The sequence below is a fragment of the Juglans microcarpa x Juglans regia genome, chromosome 7S (assembly GCF_004785595.1).
Source record: "Juglans microcarpa x Juglans regia isolate MS1-56 chromosome 7S, Jm3101_v1.0, whole genome shotgun sequence".
NCBI classification, from domain to species: domain Eukaryota; kingdom Viridiplantae; phylum Streptophyta; class Magnoliopsida; order Fagales; family Juglandaceae; genus Juglans; species Juglans microcarpa x Juglans regia.
In genome coordinates this window covers 11,783,311-11,800,593 of record NC_054607.1, presented here as the reverse complement: position 1 = coordinate 11,800,593, position 17,283 = coordinate 11,783,311, and the positions used below count along the sequence as shown (strand labels likewise).

Sequence of the window (17,283 nt, the reverse complement as noted above, 5' to 3'; positions counted from 1 at the left end):
AAAATTTTAATCATTCATCATGGCCCCATTAATTTATTATAATTTTAGGGGAAATTATTTAGATATCAACATACAAACATTACAACTGCGACCCGTAGGTACGCTGAAAACATGCATATATGCTTGGAGAAATGATGACAGCAATGCTTTCCGTTCTTAGGTACTGAAGAACTTTTGTATGCTCTCTGGAAAAGCTATATTGGTGGTGCTATAACCCCCATCCACGACTAGGTTGAGCCCACTCACGTACTTGGACTCCTCGCTCGCTAAGAACAACGCAGCCTCAGCCAAATCTCCTTCTTCCAAAACTGCTCCTTTCAAATTTGCCGCGGAGGATATCATCTCTTCCGCCTTAGTCTTGTCTATTCCCGTCGAATTTAGGAGCAGAGGGGTGGGCAAAGCATGTGGTGATATGCAATTGACTCTAATTCCGTATTGCCCCAATTCAACACATAAATTCTTGGTTAGTCCCACAACGGCATGCTTGGACGCCGTGTAGGTGTGAGAGGCCATTCCATGTGACTGTGTTACATTGCTTGCGGTGAATAGAATGGTGCCCCTTTTCGCTGGAATCATTACTTTGGCCGCGTGTTTTGCTCCCAGAAATGACCCCAAGACATTCACATCAAAAACTCTCTTGTAATCCTTCTGCTCGAGGGTTAAGATGTTTTCATCTATTTGGCCAGTACGGCCTGCGTTGTTGAACATTATGTCGAGTTTCCCATGCTTCGACACTGCAGTATTAACAGCATTCTCGACATCAGACTCGCTAGTGACATCGCAGTGGACGTAGGAAATGTCACCACTGATGCTTTTGTCTTGGCAAACTGAGAAACCAAGCTCGTCTTGGATGTCAGCAATGATGACCTTAGCACCATGTTCAGCGAATAGTCTTGCCGTACTCTTGCCAATTCCACTTGCACCTCCGGTTATCAAGGCAACCTTGCCTGCTAATCTGCATACTCCAAATTTTAATACGGGAAATCTCGTAATATCACAACAATAATTGATATAAACGATGGAGAGAAAGAGAATAAGAATTAATTAAAGCAGATAGGTACCAAAAGCTTTGCTTTATATTATTACCTCTTAGCAATGGGAGCTAGCACGGATGATGCGCCGTTCATGATATTTATTATTGGTTGTGTTGTCGTTCGAGGGTGTTTTGATATGAATATAAGATCTTGTATGGGGATGTATTATAAGGAGAGAACTCAATTGCAGAAAGGATTACAAATTTTAACACCCTAGGTGTGATGAGTCGATGACAGATATGTTTAAGTTGACAATGGAAGGCAGATATCAAGAAAGAAGAAGAAGACAACCAAGGACCAGCTAGATTTTAAGCGTTGTTTGTTTTCACAATGTATTTTATCTCATCTCATCATTATAACTTTCTTAAATTTCAATATAAAATAAAATAAATAATTCAACTTTTTCAAATTTTAAAATAATAATAATATTAAAAAAATATATTTTAATAATATTTTATCTAACTTTTAATTTTTATCTTATCTTATAAAAACAAACTAGTGGCATAATTGTTTATGACCAACCTTTCATTAATAGGAAAAGCTATTGTTGCTCTAAAAAATAGTTGAAGGTACTCCATTGTCTTTGAGTGTCTCCACAGTAGTCCTCGTTGCGCCTACTCTTAAATAAAGATTTGTAGGGTCCTGTATAATTAAAAATACCATAAAAAAACTTGAGTGTATCTTGAGGCCCGTTTGGATACAAAACATTCCCAACTAATTTTATCTTATCTTATTATTATAATTTCATCAAATTTTAATATAAAATATAATAAATAATTCAATTTTTTCAAATACTAAAATAATATTATATTAATAAAATAATATTCTAATAATATTTTATTCAACTCATCTAAAGTCATTTCATTATATCTCATCTCATCTCACTATCTAAAATAGCCCTAACTAATTTTAGATCAATTTGCAGTTAACAATCATGTATATATATATGAATAATATTAAATACAATTTTAAAGTGTACAATTCTTACGTATTAATTTAAAAAAAAAAAGAAATTTACTATTAAAAAATAATTATTTTCACGTGAGTCTTAAATTTACCAATTTTTTTTTTTTTATAAAATATGCAAGATTAGTAGACCTAGGATGGGAAATATCATTTCTTATATATATATATAGAGAGAGAGAGAGGAATGGAAAGAATGATGTTGAAACGCAGGGTCGAGGAGGATGTTTCCATCAACAAATAAAATGCTGCCACTGCTTGCTCCAATAAGAGATAGTGAAAGAAGTTAGGAATAATAATGATAGAATGGGACAAAGCTGCTTTTGAAAACATTGCCCCCAAACCTTCGTTTTCTATTTTATGTCATTTCTGGCTACCATTTTATAGCACATCCCACGAAAAAGGAGCGAAAACAAAAAAGAAGAAGAAGAAAAGAAAACAAGACAGCTAATTAAGTCATGTCATGCAGAAGACAACGGTAATACAACAATGCCTGAATAAGGGATCGATGGCACGCCCATGGATTAGCCTCCTAATCTTTGAAAATAGTAATACTTCTCTTCATCGTATATGTCTTACCATCATCTTTCTATTATCTTATTTTATGATGCGATTTTAAATTATTATATATCACTTGTGAGTTAATAATTTAATGTTGTTGACCGGATAATAATAAAAACAGTGATAATAATTAATAGATTTTTTTTTTTTTTAGAATAACAAATAAAAAATGTTGTAAACATACTATTTGCTGTAAACCTATTGAAGTTGTAAAAATAAAATTAAACTTATAGTTGATGCGGCAGATATCTACATCTATTTCACATCATTAGTGTCTCTTGCTTTGTCTATAAGAGAGTTTGCAAATAAGTTTTTTCTTTTTCCTAGATAAAATTTTACTGTGTGCAAGTCTCACATACTCATTTAAAAAAAGAAAGTAATTTTTACTATTAAAAAAATCCATTTTTAAATGGATTTTAAATTTATACATTTTTTTCAAAGTGAATGTACAGAGCTTTACACATGACCCTAAAATTACAAATATCATTTCTTTTCTTTTATAACTTTTAAGAACACCTGCTGATGTGATGTATTTTAATTATGAAAAATACTAGTATGACTCCTAAATGTGTCTATTCATATATTTTAATTTTTTTAATTTTTTCTTAATAGTTAAGGAAGTGACTATTAGTGAATTTATAACTTATTTTTATTTTTTTCAATAGTTAAGGATGTTTAAAAATGCTTAAAAGGAAAAGAAAAAAACTACTTACACCCATGCGCGCATATTTGGAATGTATATTTGGTGTACACCCTAAAAAGTATCCTTTAATTTTAAGTAACTATATCTTTAAGCGGTTGAAATATAAGATTCTTAATCATCTAGAGCGCCACTGCAAGTCAGACTGTACTAAGCTCTAGAGGTGTCTAGATTTACAAGTATGAATGTATATTCCCACCATGTTTCAGTGACTAGGCATCGTTGATAGACATGCCGCAGCATCCAGTTTGCCGATTTTCCTACTTTTTTTCTCTCTCTTTTTTGTTGATACGTAGTTGTTTCAAGTATAATCAATAACGTTTTAAAAGGTCTTGCAGAGCATGATAATCGCAGCTTAGATATCAATCTAAAGCAGATGAAGCTGGATATTTACCATTTCTTTAATGGGTACAAATGCATGGCTAGTTTTCGATTGTCCCGTTACTTTTATGATGATTTGCCTGACACAGGAGATTCGTAATGTCTAATTTGCTTGCAAAATGATGAAAAAGTTCACATCCTAATGCTTTGGTGAATATATTTGCAACTTATTTAGTGGAAGAAGTGTGAACGACTGTAAGAAAACTTGACCAAGGAAGGAACTTTCATTCTTTCATTCGTTGCGTAAAAGGGGCTGCCAAGGAAGGGCCGTACATACTTATACCTTTGAACATTTAGCATTTTCTTTCGTAAAACGTCTTTCACGTCTTTTCTTAAAGCATTCGTAAGGAAAAACGTTTCATTTTCGTTTCTTTATATATTTTAAGAAGACTCTAGAAGAGTATGAACGTAACACTTACCTGGACTCCATGCTACTTGCATATTATGCAGTCCATTCATGAGCTTGTCAGATGGCAATCTACATGCATACACAACCTTAACGTCATTCTCTATCTAATGCATAATCAACTTAAACTAGAAATAGAACTACGCTTTACTTAGAACACTCTCCTTCTATCCCATGCACTTACGTGCCCTTAACTATGTTAAACCCTTCGGGGACTACTACGGTCACCACATCTTCCAACTCAAGGTCTTGCCTCGAGTGCTTACCTACTAAAGTGAACCCATGATTCACCTTAGGATTAAGACACTAAGACCTTCGTCTTACTCTTCTTACTAACCACATTCGATGCATGATTCCGACCGATGGAATCACGCATCTCAATCCTAACAATACATCTGTCACTACCTTCATGCACCTTAGCCCAAAATAAATCCTCATTCCCATCCATACAAGCCACACGGCTCTAAGCCAACTTTGAGGCTTAAGCACTGTGTAACTTTGCTCATGACAGATTACCCATTACATATGGTGAATCCGTCCGGCACATGTGTCTAACTAGATTACACATGTATCTTACACCCTTTATCACCTAAGATCAACATGACACGTTGATCACCTGCTCGGAGGGACAAGGGTCATACTCCGATACCAACCTTCTCTTAATCTAGTTAGCATGACTCTTCATGCTATCCATCCCTTTTAATAGTTCATCCCAACACTTAACATGACAAGGCTCCATTCACAACCACACCTCATGTCCATGTCATATAGCTTGAGACTACATCCGAGCTACACCATGACCTTGTCACGTCACTTGACATTTCGCTATGTCATTTCTTACATCAACTCTTAACTCATCACAACTACGGTTCCTCACGTACTCCTGTCACATCGTGACATCTCGTCACGATCTTGCTACGCCATTTCTACAATAACTCTTCACCCATCATAAGTCTGACTGTTAGGAACCACGTCACTTCGTCACGTTGCCCAGTCATGCTTCCGCTGCGTACTCTTATACTTGTTCTACTACATCACGCATATTCCTAGTCATAAGTCCGTCACGGTGACACTTGTCACTTCAGACTACAGGCTGCACCATAACTAATTCGGGACATTGTTCCACAATTCCTGACACTATTCACCACGTTCTACTCCTATCAACAATACAACCATCCTTATCTCTATGACACGTCACACGGAGTGTCGCTGCCTCGTGGAGTACACTCCACGTATACTCCCTTTCCACACGCTAAAAATTGTCACCAATATGACATACCCGCCATATGATGCATCACTCTACCACATGGAGTACACTCCGCGTATACTCCCTTCATACACACTGTGCCACATCACCACTATGGCATACCCGCTGTACGGTGCATCACTCCACCACATAGAGTACACTCCACGTGTACTCTCTTCACACACGTTATGCCATACAGAGTACACTTCATGTATACTCACTTGCCACACGCTACAACGTGTCATCAATATGGCATACCCGCCATACAATGCACCACTCTATCATATGGAGTACACTTCACGTATACTCCCTTCATACACACTACGACCTATCACCATCATGGCATACTTGCTATATGGTGCATCTCTCCACCACAGAGAGTACACTCCACTTATACTCCCTTTTTACATGCTACAACCTATCATCAATATGACATACTCGCCATACGATGCATCACTCTGCCACATGGAGTACACTTCACGTGTACTCCATTCACACATGTTACACCATATCACCATTATGGCATACCCACCATATGATGCATCACTCTGCCACATGGAGTACACTTCACATGTACTCCATTCACACACGTTACACCACATCACCATTATGGCATACCTGCTATATGGTACATCACTCCACCACATAGAGTACACTCCACGTGTACTCTCTTCACATACGTTATACCACACAGAGTACCCTCCACGTGTACTCTTCCCATTCCATAATATGCCAGGAGGGTATATTTTACATATACTCTCCTTATTCCACACTACGTCACATTACCATTATGGCATACCTACCATATGGTGTGTTACTCCACCACATGGAGTACACATCACGTATACTCCATTCACACACAACGCCATGCAGAGTACACTCTACGTGTACCCTTCCTATTCCACAATACGCTAGGAGAGTATATGTAGAATATACTCTCCTTATCCCACACTACGCCACACACACAGAGTACACTTAGTGTGTACTGTTCCTACTCCACATGCCACGTCACCAATACAACACATACTCCACAACCGCATTACATGACACAACCATGCCATAATTACAGCACAAACTCCACAATCACACTTCACATCACACTTCCCAACACAGAATGCCCAACACTTCACAACACACTACACAATAAGCCCAACACTTCACATACAGGGCACATCACATTACCACACTACACAGATATGCCCAACACTTCACTACACAGAAAGCCCAACACTGCGAACTCCACAAATACTAACAGCACAGTCCACAACCTAATCAACTAATTAACATCTAACATAAATAACAAAGGACAGAGGGTTATACCATTGACGGGATAACCCGTGCGTTGCTCGTCGATCATCACAGTTGATGATGTCAGAAGAGTCGTATGTGGCGGCTAACCCACGTACGGTGATTGTTTGGGCATTTGGATAGCTAAGTGCGGTCTTGGAAGGGTTCGTAAAGGCCTTGTAATGGTGGAAAGGAGCATAACAAGGCGGATCTAGTCGTGTACAGTGGCGGTCAATCATGCGCAGTGACTATCCATCACGTGTGGTGGTTACCCACTACATAAAGTGGTGGTTTGAACCTAGGGCTCTGCTAAGGGAGGTGTGGTGGAACTCGTGGTGGTGTCGAGGCCGTGAAGTGGATGAGAGGCAGTGGGAGAGTGAGAGAGAGTGTGCGTGCATGGGTGGCAGATCAGGGCCATGGGTGGTTGGGTTGGCTTGGTGGTGGCCTGAGGAGGCTCATGAGGGTGGTTACCCGCTGTGGGTGGAGGTGCACGGCGGTGGGGGACGTGCATCCCGTGCGTTAGAGAGAGGGAGAAGCCATGCGTGGAGGAGAGGCTATGGGCCTCGGGTCACATGGAGGAGGAAGAGGAGGAGCTATGGTGATCAAGGGAGGCACTTGGTGGCCTTGGATACCGCGCACGGCAGCCCTAGAGGTCACGCAAGGTGAAGTCGTGCGTGGGTCTCTTCATACATGCGACGGGGAAGGTGGCTGCATGGAGGGGGCCAAGCTCGATGGAGAGTGATGGTCGGCAGTAGAGGAAGCTGCCGTGGAGGTGGTGGCACTGGGAGACAGCGCACGGCGGTGCTATGTGCATCAAGCCCATTTGGGTTGTGCACTTCCGAAAGGGAGAAAGGGGGAGCGTGAGAGAGAAGGGCTGGGCTGGTTGAGCTCGCCGGAGTGAGGTGGTGCCAGTGGTGCCGGTGGTGAGGGCTACCGACGCACGGCGGCGCTGGGCTGAAGTATGGAGCATTTGGCAAGGGAGAGAGGCCACGTATCACGTACGCTGGGGAGAGGGAAGAGAGAGAGAGGGCAGGGGAAAAGTGAAGAAGAAAGAGAGGGGGTCTGGGTTTATAATCCAGTCCCTTCGTCTTGGGGTCCTCAAAACGATCTAACGTTAAGATATTAAAACACTGATTTGAAACTGCGTAAACGTTAACTTTATTCAAAGCACATAGAGTAATTAAGGAAAATATTATTTAAACTAACTTCAGTTTATAAAATAATATTCTTCATCATTAATAAATGACGAAGTCTGATTTAATATATCTAAAAGGATAAAACCATTTAATTAATTAAAGCCTTCAACATAATTTAAATCCCATAATATTTTAAACAACTGAGATCATTTTAATGATTAATATTAAAATGATTTTCAACAATTATAATATTTTTGGAGCTCTTCAAGAATATTATAATTTTCGTATTTAAAATCAAGCTTAGTTCAATAACACTGGAAATACTCCTTCTAAATATTTTTAGTACATATAAAACACTGGGTGTGCCTTAGAAATCACATAATATCTTTTAAAACATGCGATCACGGTTCGGTACGTATGACGAGGCTCGCAGTAGTTAGATGAAAGGGGCAGACAGATCACATAATCTCTGCCCTCATGATTTGCTTACGTCATAAAGAGGGAACGTACGTCAGAAAAGAGAAGAATACGTAAGAAGGAAGGAGCAGGATATTACAAGGTTTTTCCTTTATTTCTAGGCATAGATGCTCCTACCGTTGCATTACGTGGATAATCTCGAGTCATATGACCAGTTTGACCACATCTAAAGCATGCTCCGGTGGTGAAATGATATTCACTACTGTGTCTTCGTTTGCGAGTATGACATGGTGGTAGCATAACAGGCACCACATTTCTGACTACTTTTCCTTTTCCCTTATCTAGAGTATAAGGGGTCTTCCTCTTCCTTATATTCTTCCTTGGATAGTAGGGCAATCCTCTCTTATGATCATTCTGAAATTGAGAGATCAAATTCCATTGCTCTGCCTCTACTATCGAAGCAATGTTCACTGGCCTTTAAAAGCTCTCAATCTACAAGCAAGCAATCTGGTTCCGTATCCTTGGCTATGATCTGTCTAGGAATTTCCTAGCTTGCATTTTCTCTATACAAATCAAATGTGGGGCAAATCTTCCTAAGTTCATGAATAGTTTGAGTTGCATATTGCTCCACTTTCATATTTCCTTGGATCAAATTCGTAAACTCTAATGCCTTTCCTGTTTAGCCATTTCTAGGAAGAAATGACTGTCAAATTCCTTCTTAAAACATTCCCAAGTAAGAGTGGCAATAACACCCAACTCCTGCGCCAAAAGCTGTCCTTTCATGTCCCACCATATGCCAACCTCTCCCAAGAGTAAATGTCCGACATACTAGACCTTCTAATTCTCTATACATCTACTGATGTCAAAAGTTCTATCTAAATCGATAAGCCACTTATTGGCTCTCAAAGCTCCTTCCATACCCATAAAGTTTGGATACCGATATACCAAAAACCTTTCAAACGAGCATCCTCGATTCTCGCCTCTAAGCGGTTCTTGTTTCACATTCTACCCTTACTCCACTTGGAGTCTCACTACCTCAACCATTTGTCGTATGGCTTCTGTGATAGGCTGGCCTCCTTCCAATGGAGGGTTCCTAGCCTCCTGATCTCACGACCTTGGACATACATCGTCGCACTGTCTGCGCACCATTAGGTCCTTTTGACATGCTCAAAACCAATGCATTAACATCGACTTCTCCTAAGGATAAAGCTTTACTCTTTTCTTCACTTCACAATAGTGCCCAGCTGCATACTTATCCACCGAACGTTCCAGCTTAAGGATTCAAACCTATAGCTATAGAGTTTAAGCCTAAAACTATTGCATTTCAATCCTAGCATCAGGTACCATGTATTCCTAAGACAACTTATGGTTTATCCAGAGACATAATTGCTCTAATACCATGCTCTGTAACACCCCCAGCCCCCACTTGGGATTTGACGGTGACTAAAACGTCGGGACATGCAACACAAGGTTACATAACCATCGTACATGACAGATAAGATGCAATACACCTATGATAACTAGTAGTATGCAGTATATCGCAACAGAAAGCAACTTAGGTCAAGTAATAGGACAATAATCATGATACCGAAACACATAAAATCCCAAAGTTTCATATTTCATAAAAGTCATCAAAATAATTAAGTGTTCCCAAAAGAGACTCGCAAAATACAGGACCATTACATCAAATTATCAAAAAAGTCATTTTCCAAAAATGGTCCCATAGCATAAGTCTTTCTCTTATGGTTGATCCTAATTAGCCATGTCATGGTTCAAAATCCTCCTCAATTGCTCATAAAGTTGTAACACCTCCGTGATGAATAGGTCGGCAAGTTTCAATCTTTCTAAAAGCGATAACTCCTGAGGGACCTCACGTCTCTCCAGAGATTCCTTAGGTTTCCCCATTTGTGTCCTCTTGGGTTCTTGTCATAACTTCTATCATTCCAAGTTGGGGAATGATAGTGAGAATTACAACAGTAAGATTTTGAGAAATTTCAGTAAGTAAACAAATAACATATAACAGATATCGTAAGCATATATAAACAACCTTAACAATAAATGCATAGACATGAGACTTTACTTATGCATTTGACTTTTAAAAAAGACATCATGTATATCATAACTTTCAGAACCTTTTTCTCTCATAAAACGTTCTATCTTCATTTCATACTTGTTCACTTAACATATTTGTGAGCTCGGTTCTTGATCATATAACATAGCTTTGAGCTCAAGGTTTTTATTGACTTTTAACATGTAATTGGATACCTCACGGCTCCCCTATGCACCATGTGGCACACTTTGAGGCCACAGTGCATGGTTTATGGCTGAGGAACTTTATCTCAGGACTTGGAGTTGTTAACTCTATTGCCATGCCGCTGAGAATTTATTGTAATAATTCCTGTACAATATTTTTCTCCAAAAATGATAGGTACTCTAAAGGTGCCAAGCACATGAAGATCCAATACCTAAGCGTTAAGGAGGAAGAACAAAAACAAACAGTGTCCATAGAACATATTAGTACTATGCTTATGATAGCAGATCCATTGAGAAAGGTTTTAGTAGCGAAACATGTTGATAAAATGGGTCTTATGAAGTGAACATGTTAATGAGATCGTAGATGTTTTTTAATTTTTATTTGGACACTTAATGATATCTATTATGGTTGTTTTGTTTCTGTTTTTTCACTTTATATGTACATTAAATGGTTTGGATGAATGATAATAAGATAATGTCTACAATAGACATGAATTGAAACCCAAAGAATTACAGTATTAGCCTTAATTGTCCTAATTAAATATCATATTAAATTAAGTTACTGTTGTTGTGGTACATGGAAGGGGTTTTGTTGGTTATATAATAGATGACCATCATGACTCGCATAGGTAACTAGTTTGACATTGATATTACGGAACTCATGTAATGCATTCTAAGTTAAGAAAGTTTTATGGAAATGAAATTGCATAGTATAGCTAATTTCCTATTATAAACCTATGAACAAAAAATATTATTTTATGAGCATATGGGCCAAGTGAGAGAATGTAAGAGTTTTATTTAAACTATATATCCCACACACCCATATCCTGATGGGTTTAGAATAGCTCAATACTTATCACTTAATTGATGAATCACAATAGAATAAGATTAACTCGATTGAGATAAGATTAACTCTATATCTAATCACAGTAGGACACAAAATCTCTAGATTTCTTGATGGCCAAAAGTCTATAAATAGTACTGACGGATCAAGGGTTTGCGCCTACAACACCATTGTGCCTCCAGCAATCGAGAGACATTTGTGAGGTGTCCTTCTTTCATAGTTAATTAGATTCTTCATCGAACTATGATGGAGAAATGTACGTCTTTTAGCTGTTATTATTTTATTATCATGGATTATAGAAAATTGAAAATTCGATTATTAATGTTCATGTTAGAATATTTAACATGCGACATCTCACCATTAATGACTCGAGCAAGAGGAGCATCAAAGATAGCTGTTTATCCAACCAAGGATCAAGTGGCCAAGGCGCAAGCACTTTCTCCCGTTCATAGTATGAGTAGCTCAAGATATTTTGTAATCTTTGTGAATCACTTCTCTCATTATACTTGGCTTAATGAAATCAAGTTCTAAATTATTAGATATTTACCACAACTTTGCCAAAATGATTGCAACTCAATTCTCAAAGCACATTAAAGTCTTTTGTTATGATAATGCTTTAGAGTCTACACATTGTGCCTTTCATGACATCCTCAAATATTATCGCACTATTCTTCACCTTTCATATCCAGGTACATCACAACAAAATAAGAGGGCTGGACATAAACTTAGACACATTACAAATACCAATCGTGTTCTCCACCTATCATCATCCTTGCCTACCCGATTTTGGGGTGAAACCTCTCTCAGGTCTGTCTACCTCATAAATTAGTTTCCTTCTCCTACTATTAATAATGATACTACATATGAGAGATTGTTTGGCTCCACTCTTGCATATCATTACCTATGAATTTTGGGTTAGACCTAGTTCGTTTTACTTTAAGCACACAAGCACACCAAACTCAAGCCTCACTCTTAATTGTGCCACTTTCTTGGATATGGGATAAAAAATGAAGTCTATATGTGTTATGATCTTGTGTCACATCGTCTTCAAATTTCCCATCGTGGATTTTTTTAGAACTTCAGTTTTTCCACGATGTCGAGAAATTCTAGATGTCATTGTTTTCACTTTTTCCTGTTGACATCCCTACTGAGACACCCATCTTTGCTCGACCCTCTAATATTATCTCCCTAGAATCAAGCTCCCTCGAACTACACAAATCTAATGGTCCTAACACCGCTACAGTTGAGTCTCTAGGTTCTGTCCAATCCACAGATCTTGTCGATGATCCACATTCGGACCTTTATCATTCCACTCGAGTAAGATCTCTACCATCACATCTCCATGGTTTTCATTGCTTTGATGCCTTAACTAGCATGCATGAACTCCTATCATAAGGCTTCGACTAACCCCTTCAGCAGGCTGCAATAAAAGAGGAACTTGATGAATTATCTAAGAATCATACTTGGGATCTGGTTAATTTGCCTCTAGGAAATTCTGTTGTTGGTTGTAAGTGAGTTTTTAAAATTAAAACTCACTCAAGTGAACAATTAATAGATACAAAGCTTGACTTGTGGCCAGGGATTTACTCAAGAATACGGTATTGATTATGAAGAGTAGCCAAACTCAAACCCAAAACTTTAGTGCTTAAAGAATTTCTTTTATAAATTTATCAAACATACTATCTTTTCTTTAAAGCTTTTAAACTATTAAAAACCCCTTTTAAACCTCCGAACTCAAACCAAAACATGCACTGAGTCAAAGAAAATCATTTATTGACGATTTGGCTTCTCTCAATCTTGTGAGCACCCTTTGCCGCTAAAGCAATAGAGAGCCCATGGATCTCTTTTATGCGTTCTTCAATCGTAGCAAGACTTATTCGCGTATCCTCATATTACAATTTGTGATACGAGATGCTGATGGTTCTATTTTGGCTACTTTGTTGGTGAAATACACAATAATATAATAAAAATTACAATAAAATTAAAATTAAAACGATGCTAGTTTGGACTGAGACACGGAAATATCGCTCTCTTTAAGGAGATTCAAGACCTTTGCGATGTACAAAATCTCAAATTAACCGGTACAGTAGAACTCCTCTTGATTTGAATCTCCTATTGGGAAATTGTAGTGCATTATATCAGACATCATTAATCTTTTGCGTATTGCTCAATAGAAAATACGGCATGTTAAGAGAGAATTGAATGGTGTTGCTTATCATCTTGCTCAAATGGCAGTGAATTTAGAAGATGAGCTACTTGATATTGATTATGTTGCTGAATGTATTAAACCTCGTGTAAAATGGCTGAATGCCATATTTAGTTGAATAGGATTGACTACTATGTTGATTTAAAAAAAAAATAAAAAAGTACAGGCTTTGTCTCTCGGGTCCTCGGTTCCAAATCCAACCAATAGATTAAAAGAATACTAGGCCCCGTTTACATAGTTAAAATATTTCATCTCATCAATATAATTTTCTCAAATGCTCATACAAAATATAAGAAATAATTCAATTTTTTTAAATTTTAAAGCAATAATAATATTAAAAAATAATATTCTAACAAAATTTTATTTAATTTTTAACTTTTTATCTCAATTCATCACATCTCAATTCACTATTCAAACGTCACCTTAAATAACAACGGAGAGAGATTTTTGTTACAATTTGCCAAGTTTCCTTACAACGTTTTGAATTTATTTATTTTGTTGACTATTACACCCCTGCTTATTAAGCCTATTATACTGGTCTGATGATACGTGCTTATATGGTAATACTAATAGGTGCACGTTTTTTGTTGGGGCGGTTTTGAGTCTTGACTGTGTTTATATAGACTTTTATACTGAATTGACATTATTGCAAAACCAGTCCTTCGATTTTTACTTATTTGTAAAAAAAAAACTCATTGATTTTCCAATTTTCAAAATTAACTTCCTGTATTTGACAAAATTCACAATTAGGTCCTATGATGCATTTCTCGCTAACTCTTCAAAAAGCAATGTTGTCACGTGATTCAAAGTTCACATGTCAACAATCAAAATTATGTCTGATTTGCTTTTAATACTAAAATTTAAAATTTTGAAAATTTTAAAAACGACTCATCTTATCATTACAATTTTTCTAAATTCTTACACAAAATAAAATAAATAATTTAACTTTTTCAAATCTAAAAAAAAATAATATTAAAAAATATATATTCTAACAATATTTTATTCAACCTTTTAACTTTAATCTTAACTCATTTCTAAAAACAAACGAGGTTGGCAACTTAATTCTACACTAGCTGCTAGAATGTAGATGGGGCTATCTTCCAGAATCAACATAGTGCTCGAAGTGGGGTTGTTTTAAGTGATTGTAAGGGAGGGGTTCTTATGGCAGCCAACAAGAAGGAACTAGCAGTCAGGGATGCAATAAGCATTGAAATGCTTGCAATTTTTAGGTGTCTACAGCTGATAGTTCATTTGGGTATCAAACACCTTATCATAGAAAATGATGCCTTAACCTTAGTACATGAATTGCAAAAGCCAGAACCCTAATGACTTTGGTGGGTAATGTGATCAAGGATACTAAGGAGCTTATGAATTGCTTCCAAGTGTGTGAAGTTAGATTTGTTATGAGAACTTGTAATGAGGTAGCACATTAAGCTTGCAAAGCATGCATGGCATGTTAGTGATATTAGCCTATGGTGGGGTTCTTTACCTGGTGTAATTGCTCTAGCCCTATGGGCGGAGAGACAATTGTAATGCTAATATCCATTGAGTGAAAGGTTTCATTCCATCAAAAAATAAAAATAAAAAATTCTACACTAGCTGCTTCTATTAAAAATAAATATAAAAGTTATGCAAAAAGTTAAAAAAAAATAAAAGAAAACCAAAAAATTAAATATAAGAGTAACTAAAAAAAATGAGAAAATAGAAAAAACTAAAATAAAAATATAAAAAAAAAATCTAAAATAGAAAGTGGAAATAAAAATAGAATTTTAAGTATATAAAAAAAAAACAAAAAAAAAATTAATAAAAAAGTTGAAAAAGAAAGGCCCGTGGTCATGGCCAGCCACCACCAAAGCGTTTCTGTCTCTTTTTTTTTTTTTTTTTTAATGTTTTATCTTTTTGGTATTTTAATAGTTCTTAGTTTTTTTTTTTTTTCTTTTTTTTTTTTTTTTTGTGGAGACCATATTTTTATAAAACACTTGCACAAAATTTTTACATGTAGAACTTGGATCTATTATTACTCTTTTTATATACCTTTTGTTACAGAGGCAACAAGAAATTAAGTTGCCACCAACCAATTGTTCATTGCACACATGGGAAATGTGGCGCCGTTAAAAGAGTTAACAGGAAAGGAGCAGAAGGACCAATTCGTAAATTTCATCACACCTCGGGTGTTGAAATTTCAATTGAGTTCTCAATTGTAATCCTTCTACAATTGAGTTCTCTCCGTATAAAACATCACCATACAATATCTTATATTCACATCAAAACACCCTCGAACGACAACACAACCAATAATAAATATCATCATGAACGGCGCATCGTCCTTGCTAGCTCCCATTGCTAAGAGGTAATAATAAAAAGCAAAGCTTTTGGTACCTATGTGAGTTAATTTCCTTTTATCTTATTCTCTCTCTCCATCGTTTATATCAATTGTTATGATATTTCCAGATTTCCCGTATTAAAATTTGGAATATGCAGATTAGCAGGCAAGGTTGCCTTGATAACCGGAGGTGCAAGTGGAATTGGCGAGAGTACGGCAAGACTATTCGCTGAACATGGTGCTAAGGTCATCATTGCTGACATCCAAGACGAGCTTGGTTTCTCAGTTTGCCAAGACAAAAGCATCAATGGTGACATTTCCTACGTCCACTGCGATGTCACTAGTGAGTCTGATGTCGAGAATGCTGTTAATACTGCAGTGTCGAAGCATGGGAAACTCGACATAATGTTCAACAACGCAGGCCATATTGGCCAAATACATGAAAATATCGTAGCCCTCGAGCAGGAGGACTACAAGAGAGTTTTTGATGTGAATGTCTTGGGCTCATTTCTGGGAGCAAAACACGCGGCCAAAGTAATGATTCCAGCGAAAAGGGGCAGCATTCTATTCACCGCAAGTTCTGTAACACAGTCACATGGAATCGCCTCTCACACCTACACGGCGTCCAAGCATGCGGTTGCGGGACTAACCAAGAATTTGTGTGTTGAGTTGGGGCAGTACGGAATTAGAGTCAATTGCATATCACCACATTCTGTGGCCACCCCTATGCTCCTAAAATCGATAGGAATAGACAAGAAAAAGGCGGAAGAGATTATATCCTCCGCGGCAAATTTGAAAGGAGCAGTTTTGGAAGGAGGAGATTTGGCAGAGGCTGCGTTGTTCTTAGCGAGCGAGGAGTCCAAGTACGTGAGTGGGCTCAACCTAGTCGTGGATGGGGGTTATAGCACCACCAATATAGCTTTTCCACAAAGCATACAAAAGTTCTTCAGTACCTAAGAACGAAAAGCATTATTGTCATCTTTTCTCCAAGCATATATGGGTCGCAGTTGTACTGCTTGTATGTTGAAATCTAAATAATTTCCCCTGAAATTATAATAAATTAATGGGGCCATGATGAATGATTAAAATTCTCCAAGCACACGAGTAATTGAATCGAGATTTTCCCTCAATGAATTGAAAGGCATGACATAAATTACTCATCAACAAAACCAAGCCCTTTCTTTTAACCTTAATCACTACTCGGCATTCCGGTCCAAATGGCTCCCCATGTAACTAGTGACATAACCATGACATTCAATCTGGCAATCACCCAAATAGAGTTTGTGTTACAATTTTAGCAAGAAAATAAGAATTTTGTAAAGGAAATATCTATTTGCAAGTCCCTTTTTTTACACACCAAACACATTAATATTGGAGTGAGTCCCAGAATGATGAAAAAATACAAGTATATATACTTGTAATAGGTCATATTGCATGTGATCTTATGTTATTTAAGAATAAGAAGTACTTGATCTTACTCTTTATAATAATTCTAAGGGAACTCTAATTATACTGTTTATAGTCAT

General features: G+C 37.2%; 2 protein-coding genes across 2 annotated transcripts; one reads left to right on the top strand and one right to left on the bottom strand.

Moving 5' to 3' along the window:
* On the bottom strand, nucleotides 1-1,258 carry LOC121240221 (secoisolariciresinol dehydrogenase-like). Its single transcript, XM_041137617.1, has 2 exons — nucleotides 1,087-1,258; nucleotides 1-955 (listed from the first exon to the last, which is right to left on the bottom strand). Exons 1-2 carry the CDS (start codon nucleotides 1,125-1,127, stop codon nucleotides 157-159), a joined length of 840 nt encoding a protein of 279 aa, XP_040993551.1. The 5' UTR covers nucleotides 1,128-1,258; the 3' UTR covers nucleotides 1-156.
* Nucleotides 1,259-15,458: 14,200 nt separating this feature from the next.
* LOC121240202 (secoisolariciresinol dehydrogenase-like) lies at nucleotides 15,459-16,847 on the top strand. Its single transcript, XM_041137602.1, has 2 exons — nucleotides 15,459-15,784; nucleotides 15,916-16,847. The coding sequence occupies exons 1-2, from the start codon at nucleotides 15,744-15,746 to the stop codon at nucleotides 16,712-16,714; spliced, it is 840 nt and encodes a 279-aa protein (XP_040993536.1). The 5' UTR covers nucleotides 15,459-15,743; the 3' UTR covers nucleotides 16,715-16,847.
* Nucleotides 16,848-17,283: the final 436 nt, after the last annotated feature.

What these genes read in the sequence shown, in the direction of transcription:
- LOC121240202 (XM_041137602.1), top strand. Translation starts at nt 15,744, where the DNA reads ATGAACGGCGCATCGTCCTTGCTAGCTCCCATTGCTAAGAG. An exon ending in CTAGCTCCCATTGCTAAGAG is followed by an intron (nt 15,785 to 15,915) that starts GTAATAATAAAA and finishes TGGAATATGCAG; the next exon opens with ATTAGCAGGCAAGGTTGCCT.
- LOC121240221 (XM_041137617.1), bottom strand. Translation starts at nt 1,127, where the DNA reads ATGAACGGCGCATCATCCGTGCTAGCTCCCATTGCTAAGAG. An exon ending in CTAGCTCCCATTGCTAAGAG is followed by an intron (nt 956 to 1,086) that starts GTAATAATATAA and finishes TGGAGTATGCAG; the next exon opens with ATTAGCAGGCAAGGTTGCCT.